This window comes from Pseudophryne corroboree, chromosome 5 (genome assembly GCF_028390025.1).
Source record: "Pseudophryne corroboree isolate aPseCor3 chromosome 5, aPseCor3.hap2, whole genome shotgun sequence".
Taxonomy (NCBI): domain Eukaryota; kingdom Metazoa; phylum Chordata; class Amphibia; order Anura; family Myobatrachidae; genus Pseudophryne; species Pseudophryne corroboree.
In genome coordinates this window covers 474881596-474899656 of record NC_086448.1, presented here as the reverse complement: position 1 = coordinate 474899656, position 18061 = coordinate 474881596, and the positions used below count along the sequence as shown (strand labels likewise).

General features: G+C 42.5%; 1 protein-coding gene across 1 annotated transcript in view; it reads left to right on the top strand.

Annotated features, from left to right (window-relative positions):
• The window catches only part of CDH12 (cadherin 12), a 1390824-nt gene that overhangs the window by 1262276 nt on the left and 110487 nt on the right, over window positions 1–18061 (top strand). Inside the window, exon 7 of the mRNA XM_063922964.1 lies at window positions 14714–14881. Within this exon, the coding sequence (XP_063779034.1) occupies window positions 14714–14881 (168 nt within the window). The remainder of the gene's footprint in view (window positions 1–14713; window positions 14882–18061) is intronic.

Here is an 18061-nt window from a genome sequence, read left to right as displayed (position 1 = left end):
CTTCTGCTGATTAAAATGATATGTGGCATGAATATATATTCTGTGTGTGACTTTGGCTGTGTCTGCATATGAAATGCTATGCTACAGTGTATTCCTGGAAATCACTGTAATGTAGCATTCCATATGCAGATACAGCCACAGTCACACACAGAATATAGGCATGCCACATATTATTTTAATTGGCAGAAGCTGCTTGTGCATCCAGCTTGCATAGTAATACAAATAAGACGCATTTTCTGCAAAAACAGATGCCAGACGTTAGCAGAGCTGCCATCTGACTCACGCCAGGCATCTCCTGCTGCATGGTGTATTGAGGCAAGATGTATGAGGACACATCTGTAGCCAAGCAGAGGCAGAGGTCACAGTGTTAGCGTCCATATGAGTGCTGCATGCAGGTGGGTTGGTTGCACTATAATGTTCGGCATATGTGTAAGAGGCATTATTGGGGTCATTCCGAATTGATCACTCGCTAGCAAATTTATGCAGCGCTGTGATCAAGTTAAATCTCGGCAAAACTGTGCATGCATATGCACTGCAATGCACAGGCACATCATTCAGATACAAAGAGGATCGGTGTTATGCAATGGATTTAATGAAGAATTCATTTGCACAGCCGATTGCAAGGTGATTAACAGAAAGAGGGCATTTGTGGGTGTCAATTGACCATTTCCTGGGAGTTTTTTGAAAAATGCAGGCATGTCCAAGCGTTTGTAGGGTGGGTGTCTGACATCAATTCCGGGACCAAAAAGACTGAAGTGATTGCAGCAGCTGAGTAAGTCCAGAGCTACTCAGAAACTACAAAAATCTTTTTTGTGCTGTCTGCTGCAAAAGCGTTCGCACACTTGTAAAGCGAAAATACACTCCCCCATAGGCGGCGACTATCAACTCAGAATGACCCCCTATGTGTGATAGTGTATAAATACATTAATAATGTGCGGCATATATGTAAGGAACATTATGTGTATAAGGATATTAATAAAGGTTGCACAATGTGTAAGGCGCATAGTGTTTATAAGGACATTAATAATGTGTGTCATATGTGTGAGGGCATTACTGTGTGGTATTATGTGTATAAAGGCTTTACTAATGTGTGGCATTATGTGTTTAAGGTGTTCTAGTGTGCATCCGTTACTTATAGAAATGGCACTACTGTGTGGTCTAATGTGAATAAAGAGCAATATGGTGTGATGTAATGTGAAAAAGGGGCACAACTGTGAGGAGTAACGTATATAAGGTGAAGTGGTACTACTGTGTGATGTAACATGAATAAGGGACACTATTGCATGATATAATGTGAACACAGTTGCACTACTGTGTGGTGTAATTTAAATTGGGGGTACTAATTTGTGGCCATGTCCCATCCCAACAAAAACACGACCCTTTTTGGGCTGTACAGCAAATGTTCCTAATTAAAATATAGGGGGTAGGAGCACCAAAATGAGAACTGCTATTGATGATGGGTGATGGAGTAGGGAAAGGGGTGCAGGGTCAGAGGTGGAACTAGTGACGGTGCTAGGGGGCACCAGCCAAAATCTTGCCTAGGGCAGCATATTGGTTAGGGCCAGCTGTGATAGGCACCCTATACAGTATATGTTAGATATAGTGCTACATATCTTGGCACAATATTGAATCCTATTTGCTTAACATTTTTGCAAATAATCTAAAGGGTATATTTTCAAAAGTAGAGGTTTATAGAAGTGGAGATGTTGCCCATTCTACTTATCATTTACCTAGAACCTTTTAGAAAATAATAGCTAAAATCTCCACTTTTATTAACCCAAACTTTAGTAAATATGGGGCAGATGTATTAACCTGGAGAAGGCATAAGGAAGTGATAAACCAGTGATAAATGCAAGGTGATAAACGCACCTGCCAATCAACTCCTAACTGTTAATTTACATATTGAAGCTGATTGGCTTGTAGATTTATCACCTTGTATTTATCACTAGTTTATCACTTCCTTATGCCTTTTCCAGGTTAATACATCTGCCCCTATATTCGCAAGTCTCTACTTTTGGGAACACACTGTACCCCATGCTATGTGTAGCAGTAGCACATTTCATATATCTTTTTCACCTTACCACAAATACAAAGTATGTCATTCATAATTTTGTTGTGTGACTGAAGTATGGCTCACTAATATATTGTCCAAGTTATAAACACTCCTTTTAGCAGAAGTGTGGTGATTTCATGCAGTGACCACTTTTCCATCTTGACAGTCATGCTGTTGTAGTTCTTCATTCTTTTTATTCATTGTCTGTACTGTATAAGCTATTAACACATACTGTAATTTGGTTTATCCTTGCCCTTCTCCTATTTGTCAATGCTTAAACAAAAATCTTTGCAGTACTGGTGGGCTCCATCAAACAGCTGGGATTCCCGGCATAGAAACCCCACTGTTCTGTAAATTAAAGCTAGATAAAATGTTACATTACATGATTACTATGGTTTCTCAAGCAGACAAATAATCTAAATCTAATAACTCCCATATCATCTCTTCAAAAAACCCATGGTGTTAGAAGATGTGTTTACCCATAGCCTATGTTATCAGATGTTATACTGTAAGATAAAAGCTTAAAAAATAAAGTTAAATTATTAAATATAAAAAAAATAATTGAAGTAAAAAAGGAGAAAAATGAGAAAACATCAATTCATATCAATGGTGAGATTTATCAAAGCTTATATAGGCATACTGTATTTAGTAAAAGATTTTTTATTTAAATTAATTTTTTATGTGTATTTTCACACCCTTCTCACATTATTTCAGTATCACCTGAATGTATTAATGGCAATTTGAGGATAATTCACAAAATTCTCCTTCAAGCCCTTAAATCAGTAGTTTCCAAACTTTTTTGAATCACGGCACCCTAGAGCATCGGAATATTTTTCACGGCACCCCTAGGAAAAAAAGTTTCTTATTGAAAAATTTGGAAATAAATATTAAATTAAATAGATTGTGTTTATATATCATCCTTGGGCTCAATTGTGTGATGAGGGACAGGGTTTGCTTCTGTTGGTCTTCATATTTTATGATTGACAGCTGTCAGCACTGGCTTTGCCTAGTACATTGGGGGTCATTCCGACCCGTTCGCATGCTGCAGTTTGTTGCAACGGTGAAAATGGGTCGGAACTGCGCATGCTTGGCGGACGCATTGCACACGTGTGTCTTTGCCCGGTGACAGCCGTCACCGGGCAGCGCCGCTGCCAGCGGAAAAAGTGATTGCACCTGACAGGTGGGAGGCATTCCAGGGCATCAACTGACCATTTTCCAGGTGTGGTGAGGCGAACGTAGGCATGTCCAGGCATTTGGAGGGTGGATGTCTGACGTCAATTGATGGACCTTCATCACTGGATCTGTCGCACAGGGTAAGTAAGTCTGACCCTGGTCTTGTTTTGCAGGAAACTTTTTTAGCATAGCAGGGCTGCACATGTGATTGCAGCCCTGCTATGCTAAAATGCACTCCCCCATAGGCGGCGTCAAGTTGATCACATGAGCAGCAAAAAGTTGCTACATGTGATCAACTCGGAATGAGGGCCCTTAACCATGAATAATTTGAATTGGTCCTAGACCACCAATTCAAGGCACCCCTGCAAGTGCCCTGAGGCACCCCAGGGTGCCACAGCACACAGTTTGAGAAGCACACGCTCTGAGCATGGCCACATGCTCAGTATATTTTGAACTAAAAATTCCATGAGAATAGCGGTACGAGGATTCGCAGGGACAGAGCTTTCTCACAAGCTCTGTTCCTGTATGCAATATTTAATACATCCTTGTGATATATTCAAATATCACATTGTGGTTTTGGGTGAATTTATCACATCCCATCTGCATCTGAGATGTGGATTGTGATAAATACTGTATGCCCAATAAAGTGTAGAGAGATAAATTATCAACCAATCAGCTCCTAACTGTAGATCAGGGGGGTATCCAATTAACCCTGAATGTTGCGCCTGCGAAAAACTGAGGATTTTCACAATTTTTGCTGTTGTTGTTCTTTGCTGATTTTTTTATCTGACATATCAAATTGTTATGACCGGAAAACCCCTTTTTATTTTGTGTGAAAATACATAAGATTAGCAGAAAGCCGCAACCTTGGGAAAAAAGCCTTTTTATTGTGGGTTTAACTTGACATCTGTCTGAGACAAGCAAAACTAAGCCCTTAATATTCACTGACATTGGGGCTATTTGGATAGCCCCTGGCAAATACAGTAAGGAGCTTATTGGCTGGTACTTTCTTTCTCTCTCTCTACTTTATATCTTTGTATACAGTAGATTAAAAAATGTTTATATGAGCATGATACCACTTAAACCTCCGAACTTTTCCATCTCAGAGGAGAGGCAAATGTGTGGTCTCACAACATTTTCACCACTCTGTGAGCAGTAGCGAATCTTGCCACGGGCAAGCAGGACTTTTGCCCGGGGCGCCGCCTTCCGGAGGGCGCAGGGCACCATCCGGAGGGCGCAGCACCAGGGCAAGATCCGCTGCTGCTGTGTGCCCCCCGTTGCCCGCTGCCGCTGGGCGCTGCCCCCCCCCCCCCCCGCTGCCACTACGTGTCTAGTTTCCCTTTGTGGAGAAGACCTTTGCTGTGCGGTGCGCGATTACGTCATCGCGCACCGCACATCATTTCAGTCTGTACAGGGGGCGTAAATGACCGCGCCCCCTTACAAAGCCACGCCCCCTATTGCCGCCCGGGGCGCACAGAGCGCCAGAACCGGCCCTGTCTGTGAGCTGCTAGCCATGCCCCCTGACCCCTCTCCTGGTGAACAGACACTGGTAAATATTCACTGCTGCTCTACTAAGCAGTGCAACAAATAAGAGAGGGTCTTCCAACTGCCCTCACCACGGGACACTGCGACCGGTGGGTGGGACAGCGAGACAGTCCCTCCTGCCAGAATCATGACAGTTGGGAGTTATAGTGATACCTGTACTGAAAAAAAATAAATTAAATGTAATTTTTTTTTGAAGTGTAAAAAAACCCTGCAACTGACAGATGGCTTGATTCTTAGTCACATACAAAAGCACAAGTAGCGGTGTCTATTGGTGGCCCCCTGTCTGCAAGCTTATACAAATCTAGAGATGCATGCAGTTCATGACTGGCTGCAATTTTAGATGGACTCTCAATATGCAAATGCAAATTTAAGCATTCCCCTTGTGCACTACCATGCGACAGACTGAGCAAACTCTGCGACACCCACTTTGCTTATTTGAAAATTGCTCAAGAGCACTAGTAAATCTGATATCTCTACTAGTGATACATCATCTGCTGCAACATCAACTCCTCAAGCTGGTGCTGCCTTGCACAGTGTCTCCCTTGCATCTTTCTGAATAATGCCTGCTCTAGCTGCAGTGATGTGGAATAGATTGCAGAAACACATGCAGAAATACACCCATGACATGCGCTTGACACCTCCTCTTTTTGTGATTACTCCATGTCTCCAAGGCGAACCGTCCATGGAATGTAGACAGAATTTCAAGTAATAGTGATGTCATATGCAACTGCTTAAGCCATCGCACACCTTGGCTCACCCTTACGCAGTAAGGATTTAGCAGACTTTTCATATGTGTGCAGTAACAGAAAATCGATAAACTGTGAAAGCTTGAAACTGTGTGCACCTCTGAATCATCCTATACTGTACCTTAAATACAATCCATTCTGCCAGTTACACTTTAGCAGTATAGCAGATTCAAAAAGTTTAATTTAATATATAGCTCAAAATACAGAATTTTGCTTCTGTGCATGTCCTGATGTTCCCTTAATCTCCTTATTAATTGAAGTTATAATTTATATTGAACCAACAGCATCCACAGAGAAATATTTTTTAAAAAGTGTTTTTAAAGATAAAGGCCTCAATGTAACCGCCTTGTAAATGATTGCTGCTTTAAAAAATGGGCACACTTACACAAAGTCACATCGCAGGCTGTTACATTTAGCCCAAGGTTGGTTATTACTGTACCTACTGGTTGTCCTTTTATTAGTCTGATCATCATAATTTTGCGCCACCACTGCATCACCAACAGTGGCGTAACTACTGCCCCCGCAGCCCTCGCGGTGGCTTGGGGGCGAGGGGCTGCGGGGGCGCCACTGATTTACAGCAGACTGACATGCGGATGAGCGTCCGCATGTCAGTCTGCGGTCTCCTTCCCTCCGCCGCTTGTTGGAGGGACACGGAGGGCACAGCGCGCCTCCCTGTGTCCCTCCTGCATCATCTCCGGCGGCCGTGGGTCTAATAGGGGGAAGTGCCGTCCGTGAGCTCTAATTGGCTCACGAACCGGCACTTCCCCCTATTAGACCCGCAGCCGCCGGAGATGATGCAGCAGGAGGGACCACAGGAGAGGCGAGCTGTGCCCTCCGTGTCCCTCCAAAAAGCGGCGGCGGGGGGGGGGGGAAATAAATATCTGGCACTGGGGGCATATATGGCACTGGGGGGGAATATCTGGCACTGGGGCATATCTGGCACTGGGGGGAATATCTGGCACTGGATATATGGCACTGGGGCATATATGGCACTGGGGGGGAATATCTGGCACTGGGGGCATATATGGCACTGGGGGGGGGAATATCTGGCACTGGGGGCATATATGGCACGGGGGGAATATCTGGCACTGGGGGGGAATATCTGGCACTGGGGGCATATATGGCACTGGGGGCATATTTGGCACTGGGGGGGAATATATGGCACTGGGGGCATATCTGGCACTGGGGGCATATGTGGCACTGGGGGGGAATATCTGGCACTGGGGGCATATGTGGCACTGGGGGGGTATATGTGTACCTGGCACATGGGGGGGGCTATATTTGGCACTGGGGCATGTGAGTACCTGGCACCGTGGGGGAATATCTGGCACTGGGGACATATGTGGCACTGGTAGCACAGCCCTAGCAACAAGGACTATCTCCTAGCAACGAGCATGACACCCAGTGCATGAAACACCTGGCAACGAGCATGACACCCAGTGCATAAAACACCTGGCAACGAGCATGACACCCAGTGCATGAAACCCCTGGCAATGAGCATGACACCCTGAGCATGAAAACCCCTGGCACCGTGCATGGAACCAAGAGCATGAAACCCCTGGCAACGAGCATGACACCCAGTGCATGAAACCCCTGACAACGAGCAGGTAATTGAAAAGTAATTAGAAGCCTTACTGTAGGACTTAATGTGTAATGGGCATTACGGTGTGTGGCATAATGTATCACGGACATTGCGGTGTGTGTCATAATGTGTCACAGGCATTACGGTGTATGGTATACTATATCGCGGGCATTGTGATATGTGGTATAATGTCTCAGGGTCATTGCAGTGTGTGGCATAATGTATCACGGACATTGCGGTGTGTGTCATAATGTGTCAGGCATTACTGTGTGTGGTATACTATATCACGGGCATTGTGGTATGTGGTATAATGTCTCAGGGTCATTGCAGTGTGGCATAATACATAACGGGCATTGCGGTGTGTGGCATAGGGTATAACGGGCAGGACATTGCGGTATGTGTCACAGGCATTACGGTGTATGGTATTTTATATCACGGGCATTGTGGTATAATGTCTCAAGGTCATTGCAGTGTGTGGCATAATGTGTCACAGGCATTGTATGTGCTATAATGTATCGGGCATTGCAGTGTGTGGCATAATGTATCACGGACATTGCGGTGTGTGTCATAATGTGTCACAGACATTGTATGTGCTATAATGTATCAGGGGCATTGCAGTGTGTAGCATAATGTATAACGGGCATTGCGATTCCTGTCATAATGTGTCACAGGCATTACGGTGTGTGGCATAATGTGTCACAGGCATTACGGTGTGTGGCATAATGTGTCGAGGGCATTACAGTGTGTGCATATTGTGTCATGTGCATTATTGTGTGCGGCATAATGTCTAAGGGCCATTGCAGTATGTCGTGATACAATGGGTGTTTCCAAAAGTATGCGCAATTAACTGGGAGTGCAGCTAAATCAAGTGCAAAAAGAGGTGTATCCCACACTTCAAAAGATATAACAATAGAAAGAAAGAACTTTTACATATGATAATAGCGCTCACCCAGTGACATGTAAAAGTGAACAAATAACTGGTAGACAATGCATTCACCCTTAAAAGTTATTCCTCGTTGATGTATTGAATGGAGGAAGAAGATTCACTTTAGGGGATCCTCGTATCAAGCAATAACATTCAGAAATGGAACAGATGGATTCCCAAAAATCTGAAAGATAAGTGCCTCTTTCCCAATTGTGTATGGGTTTAAACAAGAGGCACCATTAAACACAAACCATAGTGCAGTATTTTCGTTAAAAGCACGCACAGTTTTTAATGCACAGATTAAACTTACAAGAAGTTAAAAGAACAAAAGCATATCATGATAGACTTCATGGGATAACACAGATGTTATATCACCCAGCGATTTCTTGCAGCCACGGCAGATGGTATTGGAAAGTGTGCACAGTCTCTCCAGGTGTCCAGCAGCATGCAGAATAGCAGAGGGTAAATGTGTCCAAATGTCCCAGGGTCAGTCACAGGTTAAAAGCAAGAAGCCACGCTTAACGCGTATCGGACAGAACGTCCTTCATCAGAAGCGTGGATTAGTGGCTCCAAACTGGTGTTTTTATACCATCCTGGATGAGGGTCTCAGCTGTCTCCGATCATCAATCGCTCGTTGCGCTCCGTCCAGCGCACATGCGCGATGACTACCGGAAACCGGAAATCGTCGGTGCGTGTCACTTGCGCTCCACAGACCCGGAAGACCTCCAAACGGCTCTCCTTCACTTTGTTACATGGATAACCATGCTGTTGGTATGCGTTTCACTGACCAGGAAATGCACACAGAACCGTCATCCATTCATTCCCTTATATAGGGTTGTCACAACAAATATAACATGAAGTCCCGGATTAATATACGACCATATAAAAATAAAAAAGAAGAAATCGCAGCAATTACCAAATAATACGGACACATATCCAAATCAGGAGACACTTCAGAAATTAAACACTAGGATGGACAAAAAAAGGGGGGGGATTAAGTCAAGAAACATTTTAACTCAAAATCCCCGTTCAGACCACCCGGGTTCAGGGTGCCTAGACGATGTATTAACCTCATCTCTGTTTGCGAGAGTCTTTTATCCAAATCCCTTGTTCTCCATTTCTGTTGTATCACCTGCACACCCCAAAAGTTCCTGAGTGCACTTGTATTGGAATTGTGTACCCTTTTAAAGTGTGCTGAGACATTATGCGATTCAAGACCTTTTCGGATATTATATATATGCTCGGCCCACCTCACCTTCCCACTTCTTCCTGTTTTACCAACATAGGCAAGGCCGCAAGTGCATTCGAGCACATATATAATATTTTTTGTATGACATGTGATGAAATCCCGAATGGGATATCTGTGGCCATTAACAATGTATTCCGTGAATTTCCTCACTGGAACCTTAACAGTCTTGCATATGAGGCAGTCACCACAACGGTGAAAGCCTTTTGTCCTCACGCTTTGTCTCAATTCCATATCGAGGCTACTCCTCACAAGATGGTTCTTAAGTGATTGAGCCTTCCTATAGATGAATACGGGTCTATCTGGCAACAAATCACCGATCACTATATCTTGTTTTAAAATATTCCAGTTATTAATAAAAACTTTTTCTATATTCTTAAAAGAACTACTATATTGGCTGACGAAGGCCCATTTGAATCTATCATCAGAGATGGTGGATTTTTCTTTTATTGCCAGTAGTTGGGATCTATTCACCTTATCTACCCTTGTTCTGGCAGACTCAAGGACATTAGATGTATATCCTCTTTGTGCTAGTCGATCTGTGAGTTCATCCAGTTGCTGATTGCATACTCCTGTTTCAGAACAGTTTCTCTTGACCCGTGTGAACTGACTGAATGGTATCCCATCCAGCCAGTGCGCATGGTGTTGACTGGTTCTGTCGATGAAGCTGTTGGAGTATGTTTTTTTCCTATACGTTTTTGAATGAACTTCACCATTTTGAATATAGATACTCAGGTCGAGGAAGGACACCTCCTTCTGACTCTGCGTAAATGTAAATTTAATATTCACATCATTCAAGTTCAAACTCTGACAGAATGTTTGAAGTGACTCTTCATCCCCGCGCCACACAAAAAGCACGTCGTCAATATAACGCCGCCAGGACACCAGGCCCGCTACCAGTACACCGTCTCTCCAGATCTGGCAGTCCTCCCAGTATGCCATAAATAAATTGGCATAACTGGGAGCGAACCTGGTGCCCATGGCGGTGCCAATCCGCTGTAAATAAAAAGTTCCGTCAAAGAAAAAATAATTATTAAGTAAGATGAATCTGATGCTCTCCATAATGAACATCCTAATGGATTCACTATAGCTGCTCATACTTAAAAAATACGAGACCGCCATGAGGCCTTTCTCCAAATCTATAATTGTATATAAAGTACAAACGTCAGCTGTACATAGGAAATCACCTGTTTCCCATTTATAGTTTGTCAGGCTCCTCAGGATGTCCCCAGTATCCTTTACAAAGGATCTTGTAGTTACCACTATGGGTTGTAGAAAGTGGTCAACCATGGCTGAAAGATTACTAGTCAGGCTGTTACACCCAGATACTATAGGTCTACCAGGGGGGTGGAGGGGGTCCTTATGAACCTTTGGGAGAACATACATGGTAGGTATGGTGGGGTTCTTAATGTTCAGAAACTCATGTTCACCTTTTGTAATTACCTTATTATCCAAGGCTTGTGTGGTGAGATCCAACAACGCTTTCGCAATACGCGTTGTTGGGTCCACTTTGAGTTTCTGATAGGTGCCTCCTTCATTAAGCTGTTTGTGTACTTCCTCCATGTATGATTCCCTTTTCATAAGGACCACCCCTCCACCCTTGTCTGCTGGCTTAATAATTAAATCCTTGTCATCTTTCAAGGATCGAATGGCCTCGAATTCCTTTTTAGTCAAATTGGGTTTGTTCTTTTTACCACCTTTTTGTATCTCTTTCTCAATCTCTCTGCAAACCACTTTATTAAATACCTCTAGACAGTTTCCTCTCGATTGGGTGGGATAAAACGTGGAGGGTGCTTTAAATCGTGATACTTCCCCACTATACTCCACATCCACATCTGCATTCTCCTTATTTTGAAAAAACTTTTTAATTGTTAATTTACGAATGAATTTTTGGACGTCTAAAAAGACGTCAAAGGAGTTAGGCTTACTTGTCGGTGCAAAGTTTAGGCCTTTTTGCAGTACTTTCACTTCATGTGTAGATAATGATCTATCAGATAAATTGAATATTTTTCCTTCCAACGCAATCGCAGTGGAGGAATCCATGGTGTTAGTTGCTGCTGTGTCAATAACCATGTCTGATCCCTCTGAGCAACTACTATGGGGATAGTGTCTCTAGGTTTGCGGGTTCTTTTAGGACGTTTGCCAGCCCTTGTACCTCTCCTGGTTTTTTTACTGGCAGTATCCTTACATACTACCTTCTGTTTCGTGGGGTCCTTTGGCCAAACCCTAAAAAAGAAGAAGAAGAGGAGGAGGGATCTTCGTCTCTCTCTCTTAGTGCCAAAAATCTATTTGAGGTTTTTACCTCCTGGGGATTAGTTGCAGTATTTATTTTTCTAAACCTTTGGGGGTATGTTTCCCGCCGATCATCACTATAATCGGATTCAAAGCGGGGTTCCCAATCTCTCCGCTGATTCCTATAGAATGAATCGACATTTTCTCTAGGTGGATATTTTGTAAGATTCCTATCTTGATTGGCATGGAAGTTATTTTTCCTTCTCCACTGGGGAGGTTTTTCTAATTGTGGTTTGGAATTATAGGGCCCTGTCCCTTTAAGATTCCCCTTAAACCTATTTATTCTATTCCTCTTATTCCTAATCATTCCTTTGTTTACAGGTATTTCTGGTTCTAATTGCCCTTCTTGAATGGGCTCAGAATTTATTTCAAGGGACTCCAACAGCTTCATCGACAGAACCAGTCAACACCATGCGCACTGGCTGGATGGGATACCATTCAGTCAGTTCACACGGGTCAAGAGAAACTGTTCTGAAACAGGAGTATGCAATCAGCAACTGGATGAACTCACAGATCGACTAGCACAAAGAGGATATACATCTAATGTCCTTGAGTCTGCCAGAACAAGGGTAGATAAGGTGAATAGATCCCAACTACTGGCAATAAAAGAAAAATCCACCATCTCTGATGATAGATTCAAATGGGCCTTCGTCAGCCAATATAGTAGTTCTTTTAAGAATATAGAAAAAGTTTTTATTAATAACTGGAATATTTTAAAACAAGATATAGTGATCGGTGATTTGTTGCCAGATAGACCCGTATTCATCTATAGGAAGGCTCAATCACTTAAGAACCATCTTGTGAGGAGTAGCCTCGATATGGAATTGAGACAAAGCGTGAGGACAAAAGGCTTTCACCGTTGTGGTGACTGCCTCATATGCAAGACTGTTAAGGTTCCAGTGAGGAAATTCACGGAATACATTGTTAATGGCCACAGATATCCCATTCGGGATTTCATCACATGTCATACAAAAAATATTATATATGTGCTCGAATGCACTTGCGGCCTTGCCTATGTTGGTAAAACAGGAAGAAGTGGGAAGGTGAGGTGGGCCGAGCATATATATAATATCCGAAAAGGTCTTGAATCGCATAATGTCTCAGCACACTTTAAAAGGGTACACAATTCCAATACAAGTGCACTCAGGAACTTTTGGGGTGTGCAGGTGATACAACAGAAATGGAGAACAAGGGATTTGGATAAAAGACTCTCGCAAACAGAGATGAGGTTAATACATCGTCTAGGCACCCTGAACCCGGGTGGTCTGAACGGGGATTTTGAGTTAAAATGTTTCTTGACTTAATCCCCCCCCCTTTTTTTGTCCATCCTAGTGTTTAATTTCTGAAGTGTCTCCTGATTTGGATATGTGTCCGTATTATTTGGTAATTGCTGCGATTTCTTCTTTTTTATTTTTATATGGTCGTATATTAATCCGGGACTTCATGTTATATTTGTTGTGACAACCCTATATAAGGGAATGAATGGATGACGGTTCTGTGTGCATTTCCTGGTCAGTGAAACGCATACCAACAGCATGGTTATCCATGTAACAAAGTGAAGGAGAGCCGTTTGGAGGTCTTCCGGGTCTGTGGAGCGCAAGTGACACGCACCGACGATTTCCGGTTTCCGGTAGTCATCGCGCATGTGCGCTGGACGGAGCGCAACGAGCGATTGATGATCGGAGACAGCTGAGACCCTCATCCAGGATGGTATAAAAACACCAGTTTGGAGCCACTAATCCACGCTTCTGATGAAGGACGTTCTGTCCGATACGCGTTAAGCGTGGCTTCTTGCTTTTAACCTGTGACTGACCCTGGGACATTTGGACACATTTACCCTCTGCTATTCTGCATGCTGCTGGACACCTGGAGAGACTGTGCACACTTTCCAATACCATCTGCCGTGGCTGCAAGAAATCGCTGGGTGATATAACATCTGTGTTATCCCATGAAGTCTATCATGATATGCTTTTGTTCTTTTAACTTCTTGTAAGTTTAATCTGTGCATTAAAAACTGTGCGTGCTTTTAACAAAAATACTGCACTATGGTTTGTGTTTAATGGTGCCTCTTGTTTAAACCCATACACAATTGGGAAAGAGGCACTTATCTTTCAGATTTTTGGGAATCCATCTGTTCCATTTCTGAATGTTATTGCTTGATACGAGGATCCCCTAAAGTGAATCTTCTTCCTCCATTCAATACATCAACGAGGAATAACTTTTAAGGGTGAATGCATTGTCTACCAGTTATTTGTTCACTTTTACATGTCACTGGGTGAGCGCTATTATCATATGTAAAAGTTCTTTCTTTCCATTGCAGTATGTGGCATAATGTATACTGGGCATTACTATAAGGAGGAAAAATGACAAATAATGTAAGCGGCATGAATCAGGATTATTTTTCTTTCCTGTGGTGGCCAATGTCTGGGCGTGCAGGTTGCAAAACTGGGGTATAAGGTAGTCTTTTCCTGCAATGCCACGCCCCTTTATGAGAAACCACGCCCATTCCAACGAAACCACGCCCCTTTTTTTGCCGCGCGCGCCTTCGACGCGCGCATATTTATCCCTTTCTTGCTCCCAATTATGGAGCATGAAGGGGGGGGGGGGCGCCGAATAATTTTTTGGCTTGGGGGAGAAAAATTTCTAGTTACGCCACTGATCACCAATATACAGTGAGGCTCATTCAGGTGCGATCGCAAATCGGCTATTGTACACACATAGGTCTATGTTACTGTGTATAGAAGGATGTATGGATACTTGGGATCTATACAACACTAATAAATCTTGGCATTTTGCTGAATTTATGAGGTAGGTTTTCCACGTGATCAGGATTTATAAGGTGATGGGGATCAATGTCAGTTTTAGATTAGAAGGTTAAAGTGACATTTAGTAGATATAGTGGTTTTAACCTAGAACCATCCATCAATCTGTGATGAATCCCATCAGGTTCTAAACCTTGTAAAAAAAAACCTTAGCTAATTTTGTTTACATATTAGGGACTTAATGTATTATCTAAAGTCAATTTAAAAAATTATTTTGTTTATAGATATGGAAATGTATGCATGTCTGCTCTCATTGTATTACAACAGTTATCTGTATTTTGTGTCATTTTAAGTATTACAGAACTAACTATAATTGCAATTTTTTGAAGGTGTCATCAGAACAGCATTACCAAACATGGACAGAGAAGTCAAAGAACAATACCAAGTACTTATCCAAGCGAAGGATATGGGAGGGCAACTGGGAGGTTTAGCAGGAACTACCACTGTCAATATTACACTTACTGATGTCAATGACAATCCTCCCCGTTTTCCCAAAAGTAGGTGTTATTTTACTGAAATCAATTTCATGTATAATTTCACACACATTATTATTACTATGTTACTTATATATAATGTCTCAATAAATTGTTCTTATTGCATCTTGAGCTAGAATCTAAGCTGCCAGATCCGTTCTACCATCAAATGCATTGGTGATTTTAATCAGGGGAATTTAAGATCTGTGTTTCCCAAATTTGTACAGAATGTTTTAGTACCAACTCGGGGGGGCTAACACTCCTGACCATGTTTATACTAATGTTAAACATGCATACAAATGTCTTTTGTGTCCTCATGTTGGGCAGTCCGATCACTCATCACTCTGGTTATTTCCCAGATATTTGTCGGTAGTAAGGAGGGACCGACCAATTACTAAGGAAGTTGAAATCTGGCCAGAGGAAGCTTTATTAAGTTTGCAGGGTTGCTTTGAGTGTACCAACTGGGATCAGTTTATTGAGTAGGCTACTGGGGATTTAGGTGTTGATAACGATTGTTTGGCATCAATGGAGTCATTGTATATTAATTGTTGCATACAAAGTGTTACTAAGAGGAAGTTAGTTCGTACCTTCCCAAACGACTAACCTTGGATGAACAGTAAGGTTCATTCCCTATTGAGAGCTAGGGATAGGGCGTTTATAGTAAAAGATAAAATAGCTTATACGATTGCCCGTTTTAACTTAAAAAAAGGTATTCGTCTTGCTAAGGAAGCTTATTCGAGTAAGATTGAAAACCATTTTAAGGAATCAGGTGACGCAAGAACGATGTGGAGAGGATTTAAATGCATCTCTGATTACAAAGGTTCTTCTGTCAGGACAGGCGGTCCTTCGGCTGATGATCTAAATCATTTTTATGCATGTTTTGAAGAGGTTGACTCTTCTACTGGTAATTCTTTAGATTCCACTCAGTTTTATGACCCTAACTGAAGTTGAGGTTAGGGATTGTTTTAGCAGAACGAACGTAAGGAAGGCTCCTGGCCTGGATTGTATTCCAGGCTTAGTATTACGGGCATGTGCTGAGCAGCTGGCAGGCATTTTTACAAAGATTTTTAACTTTTCACTGAGTCAATGCACTGTTCCACGGTGTTTTAAAACTTCAATAATTGTTCCAATTCCTAAGACTGCGTCGGTCATTGGTCTGAACGACTATAGGCCAATTGCTCTCACTTCATTGATCATGAAATGTTTTGAGAGAATTGATTTGGTCCATCTAAAAAGTGTCTTCCCATCGGGATTTGACCATAATCAGTTTGCCTATCGGTCGAACAGATTAACTGACGATGCAGCTCTTATGGTGCTTCATAGAGTACTTTGTCATCTCGAAAATAGAGACACCTATGCTAGATTGTTATTTGCGGATTATAGTTCCGCCTTTAACATGGTAGTGCTAGCAGTGTTAGTAAAAAAGCTTTTAAAGATCGGATATGATACAGCCATATGTAATTGGCTGTTGGATTTCCTGACAGTCTGGATTTCCTGACAGACTGGGCTCTGACTTTTCTTCAATACTGGTGTTAAATGTAAGAGTTCCGCAGGGTTGTGTTTTAAGTCCCTTCTTATATTCTTTGTATACCTCTGACTGTGAGTGTAATTTGGAGACAATCTCTGTGATTAAGTTTGTGGATGATACCACGCTGGTAGGCTTGATAACAGGTGTAGATGAGAGCGGTTATAGAGCGTGAGAAGAGTGGGGGGTAAAAAACAACCTGTTATTAAACAGTAAGAAAACTAAGGAGGTTGTGATGGATTTTAGGAAATCTGAAAAAACTAGCATCTGTCCATTGATTTTGAATGGTGAGGAGGTGGAATGGGTCACCGATGTGAAATTTTTGGGGATCAAATTCACAGAGGATTTATCATGGTCCTTGCATATCACGTCTGTGGTTGGGAAGGCTCAGCAGCGTCTTTTTTTCTTATGGAAGCTCCAAGCAGCAGGTCTGCAGCAATCTACTCTTGTTAACTGTTAGCGCTGCATGATTGAGAGCTTGCTGACCTATGCGATCACGGTGTGGTATGGTAATGCCAAGTGTTCGGATCTTGTTGCCTTGGAAAGAGTGATTAAATCTGCGGAGAGGATTATTGGCCAACCCTTGCCTAGGTTGGTGGATGTACTCACCGCGAGGAGTCTGTCGAAGGCAACCAAGATGATTGAAGATAGGGGTCACCCCTGTAATATGTATTTTTCCCTTTGCCATCGGGGAGACGTTATAGGTGTTTAAGATGTCGTACCACTAGGTTAAGGAATAGTTTCTTCCCTTCTGTGATTGTTGGTTTAAATTCTCAACTTTGCTAAACTTATGTGATGTAATTTAACTGCTGTATATGACATGAGAACTGTATGTAATTTCGCTATACATGTCCATGTATAGTGACAATAAATTATTCTTATCTTATCTTATTAAAAAGATGTAAACACAAGAACAGAGAAAAAGCATGATTTTTAGGATTCATTCATAGGGGGGGATTCAAATGTTTGAAAAGTCAGTTGGAAGTCTGTTTTTTCCTATCTAACAGACAGGAAAAAATAGACACCCAACCAACATTTCAAACATTTGAATTCCACCATATAGTACATATACACTGGGAAAGGGTTGACATTGCTTGAAATTGACATATGCATGAGTGATGTGTTTTTACTCTATTTTTCATGTTCCTTCCATGTGTTGCATACAAAATGGTGCATCTTACACTATTTGCCTATTTCGTCCTTGCACCCAACAATGTAACTAGCATTGCTACACCTAGGCCCTCATTCCGAGTAGAGATGAGCGGGTTCGGTTTCTTTGAATCCGAACCCGCACGAACTTCACTTTTTTTTCCACGGGTCCGAGCGACTCGGATCTTCCCGCCTTGCTCGGTTAACCCGAGCGCGCCCGAACGTCATCATGACGCTGTCGGATTCTCGCGAGGCTCGGATTCTATCGCGAGACTCGGATTCTATATAAGGAGCCGCGCGTCGCCGCCATTTTCACTCGTGCATTGAGATTGATAGGGAGAGGACGTGTCTGGCGTCCTCTCCATTAGAATAGAGATAGATAGATTAGATAGAGAGAGATTGTGCAGAGTCGCAGACAGAGTTAGTTTACCACAGTCAGTGACCAGTGCAGTTGCTAGTTAACTTTTATTTAATATAATATATCCGTTCACTTCTCTCTGCTATATCCGTTCTCTGCCTGAAAAAAAAAA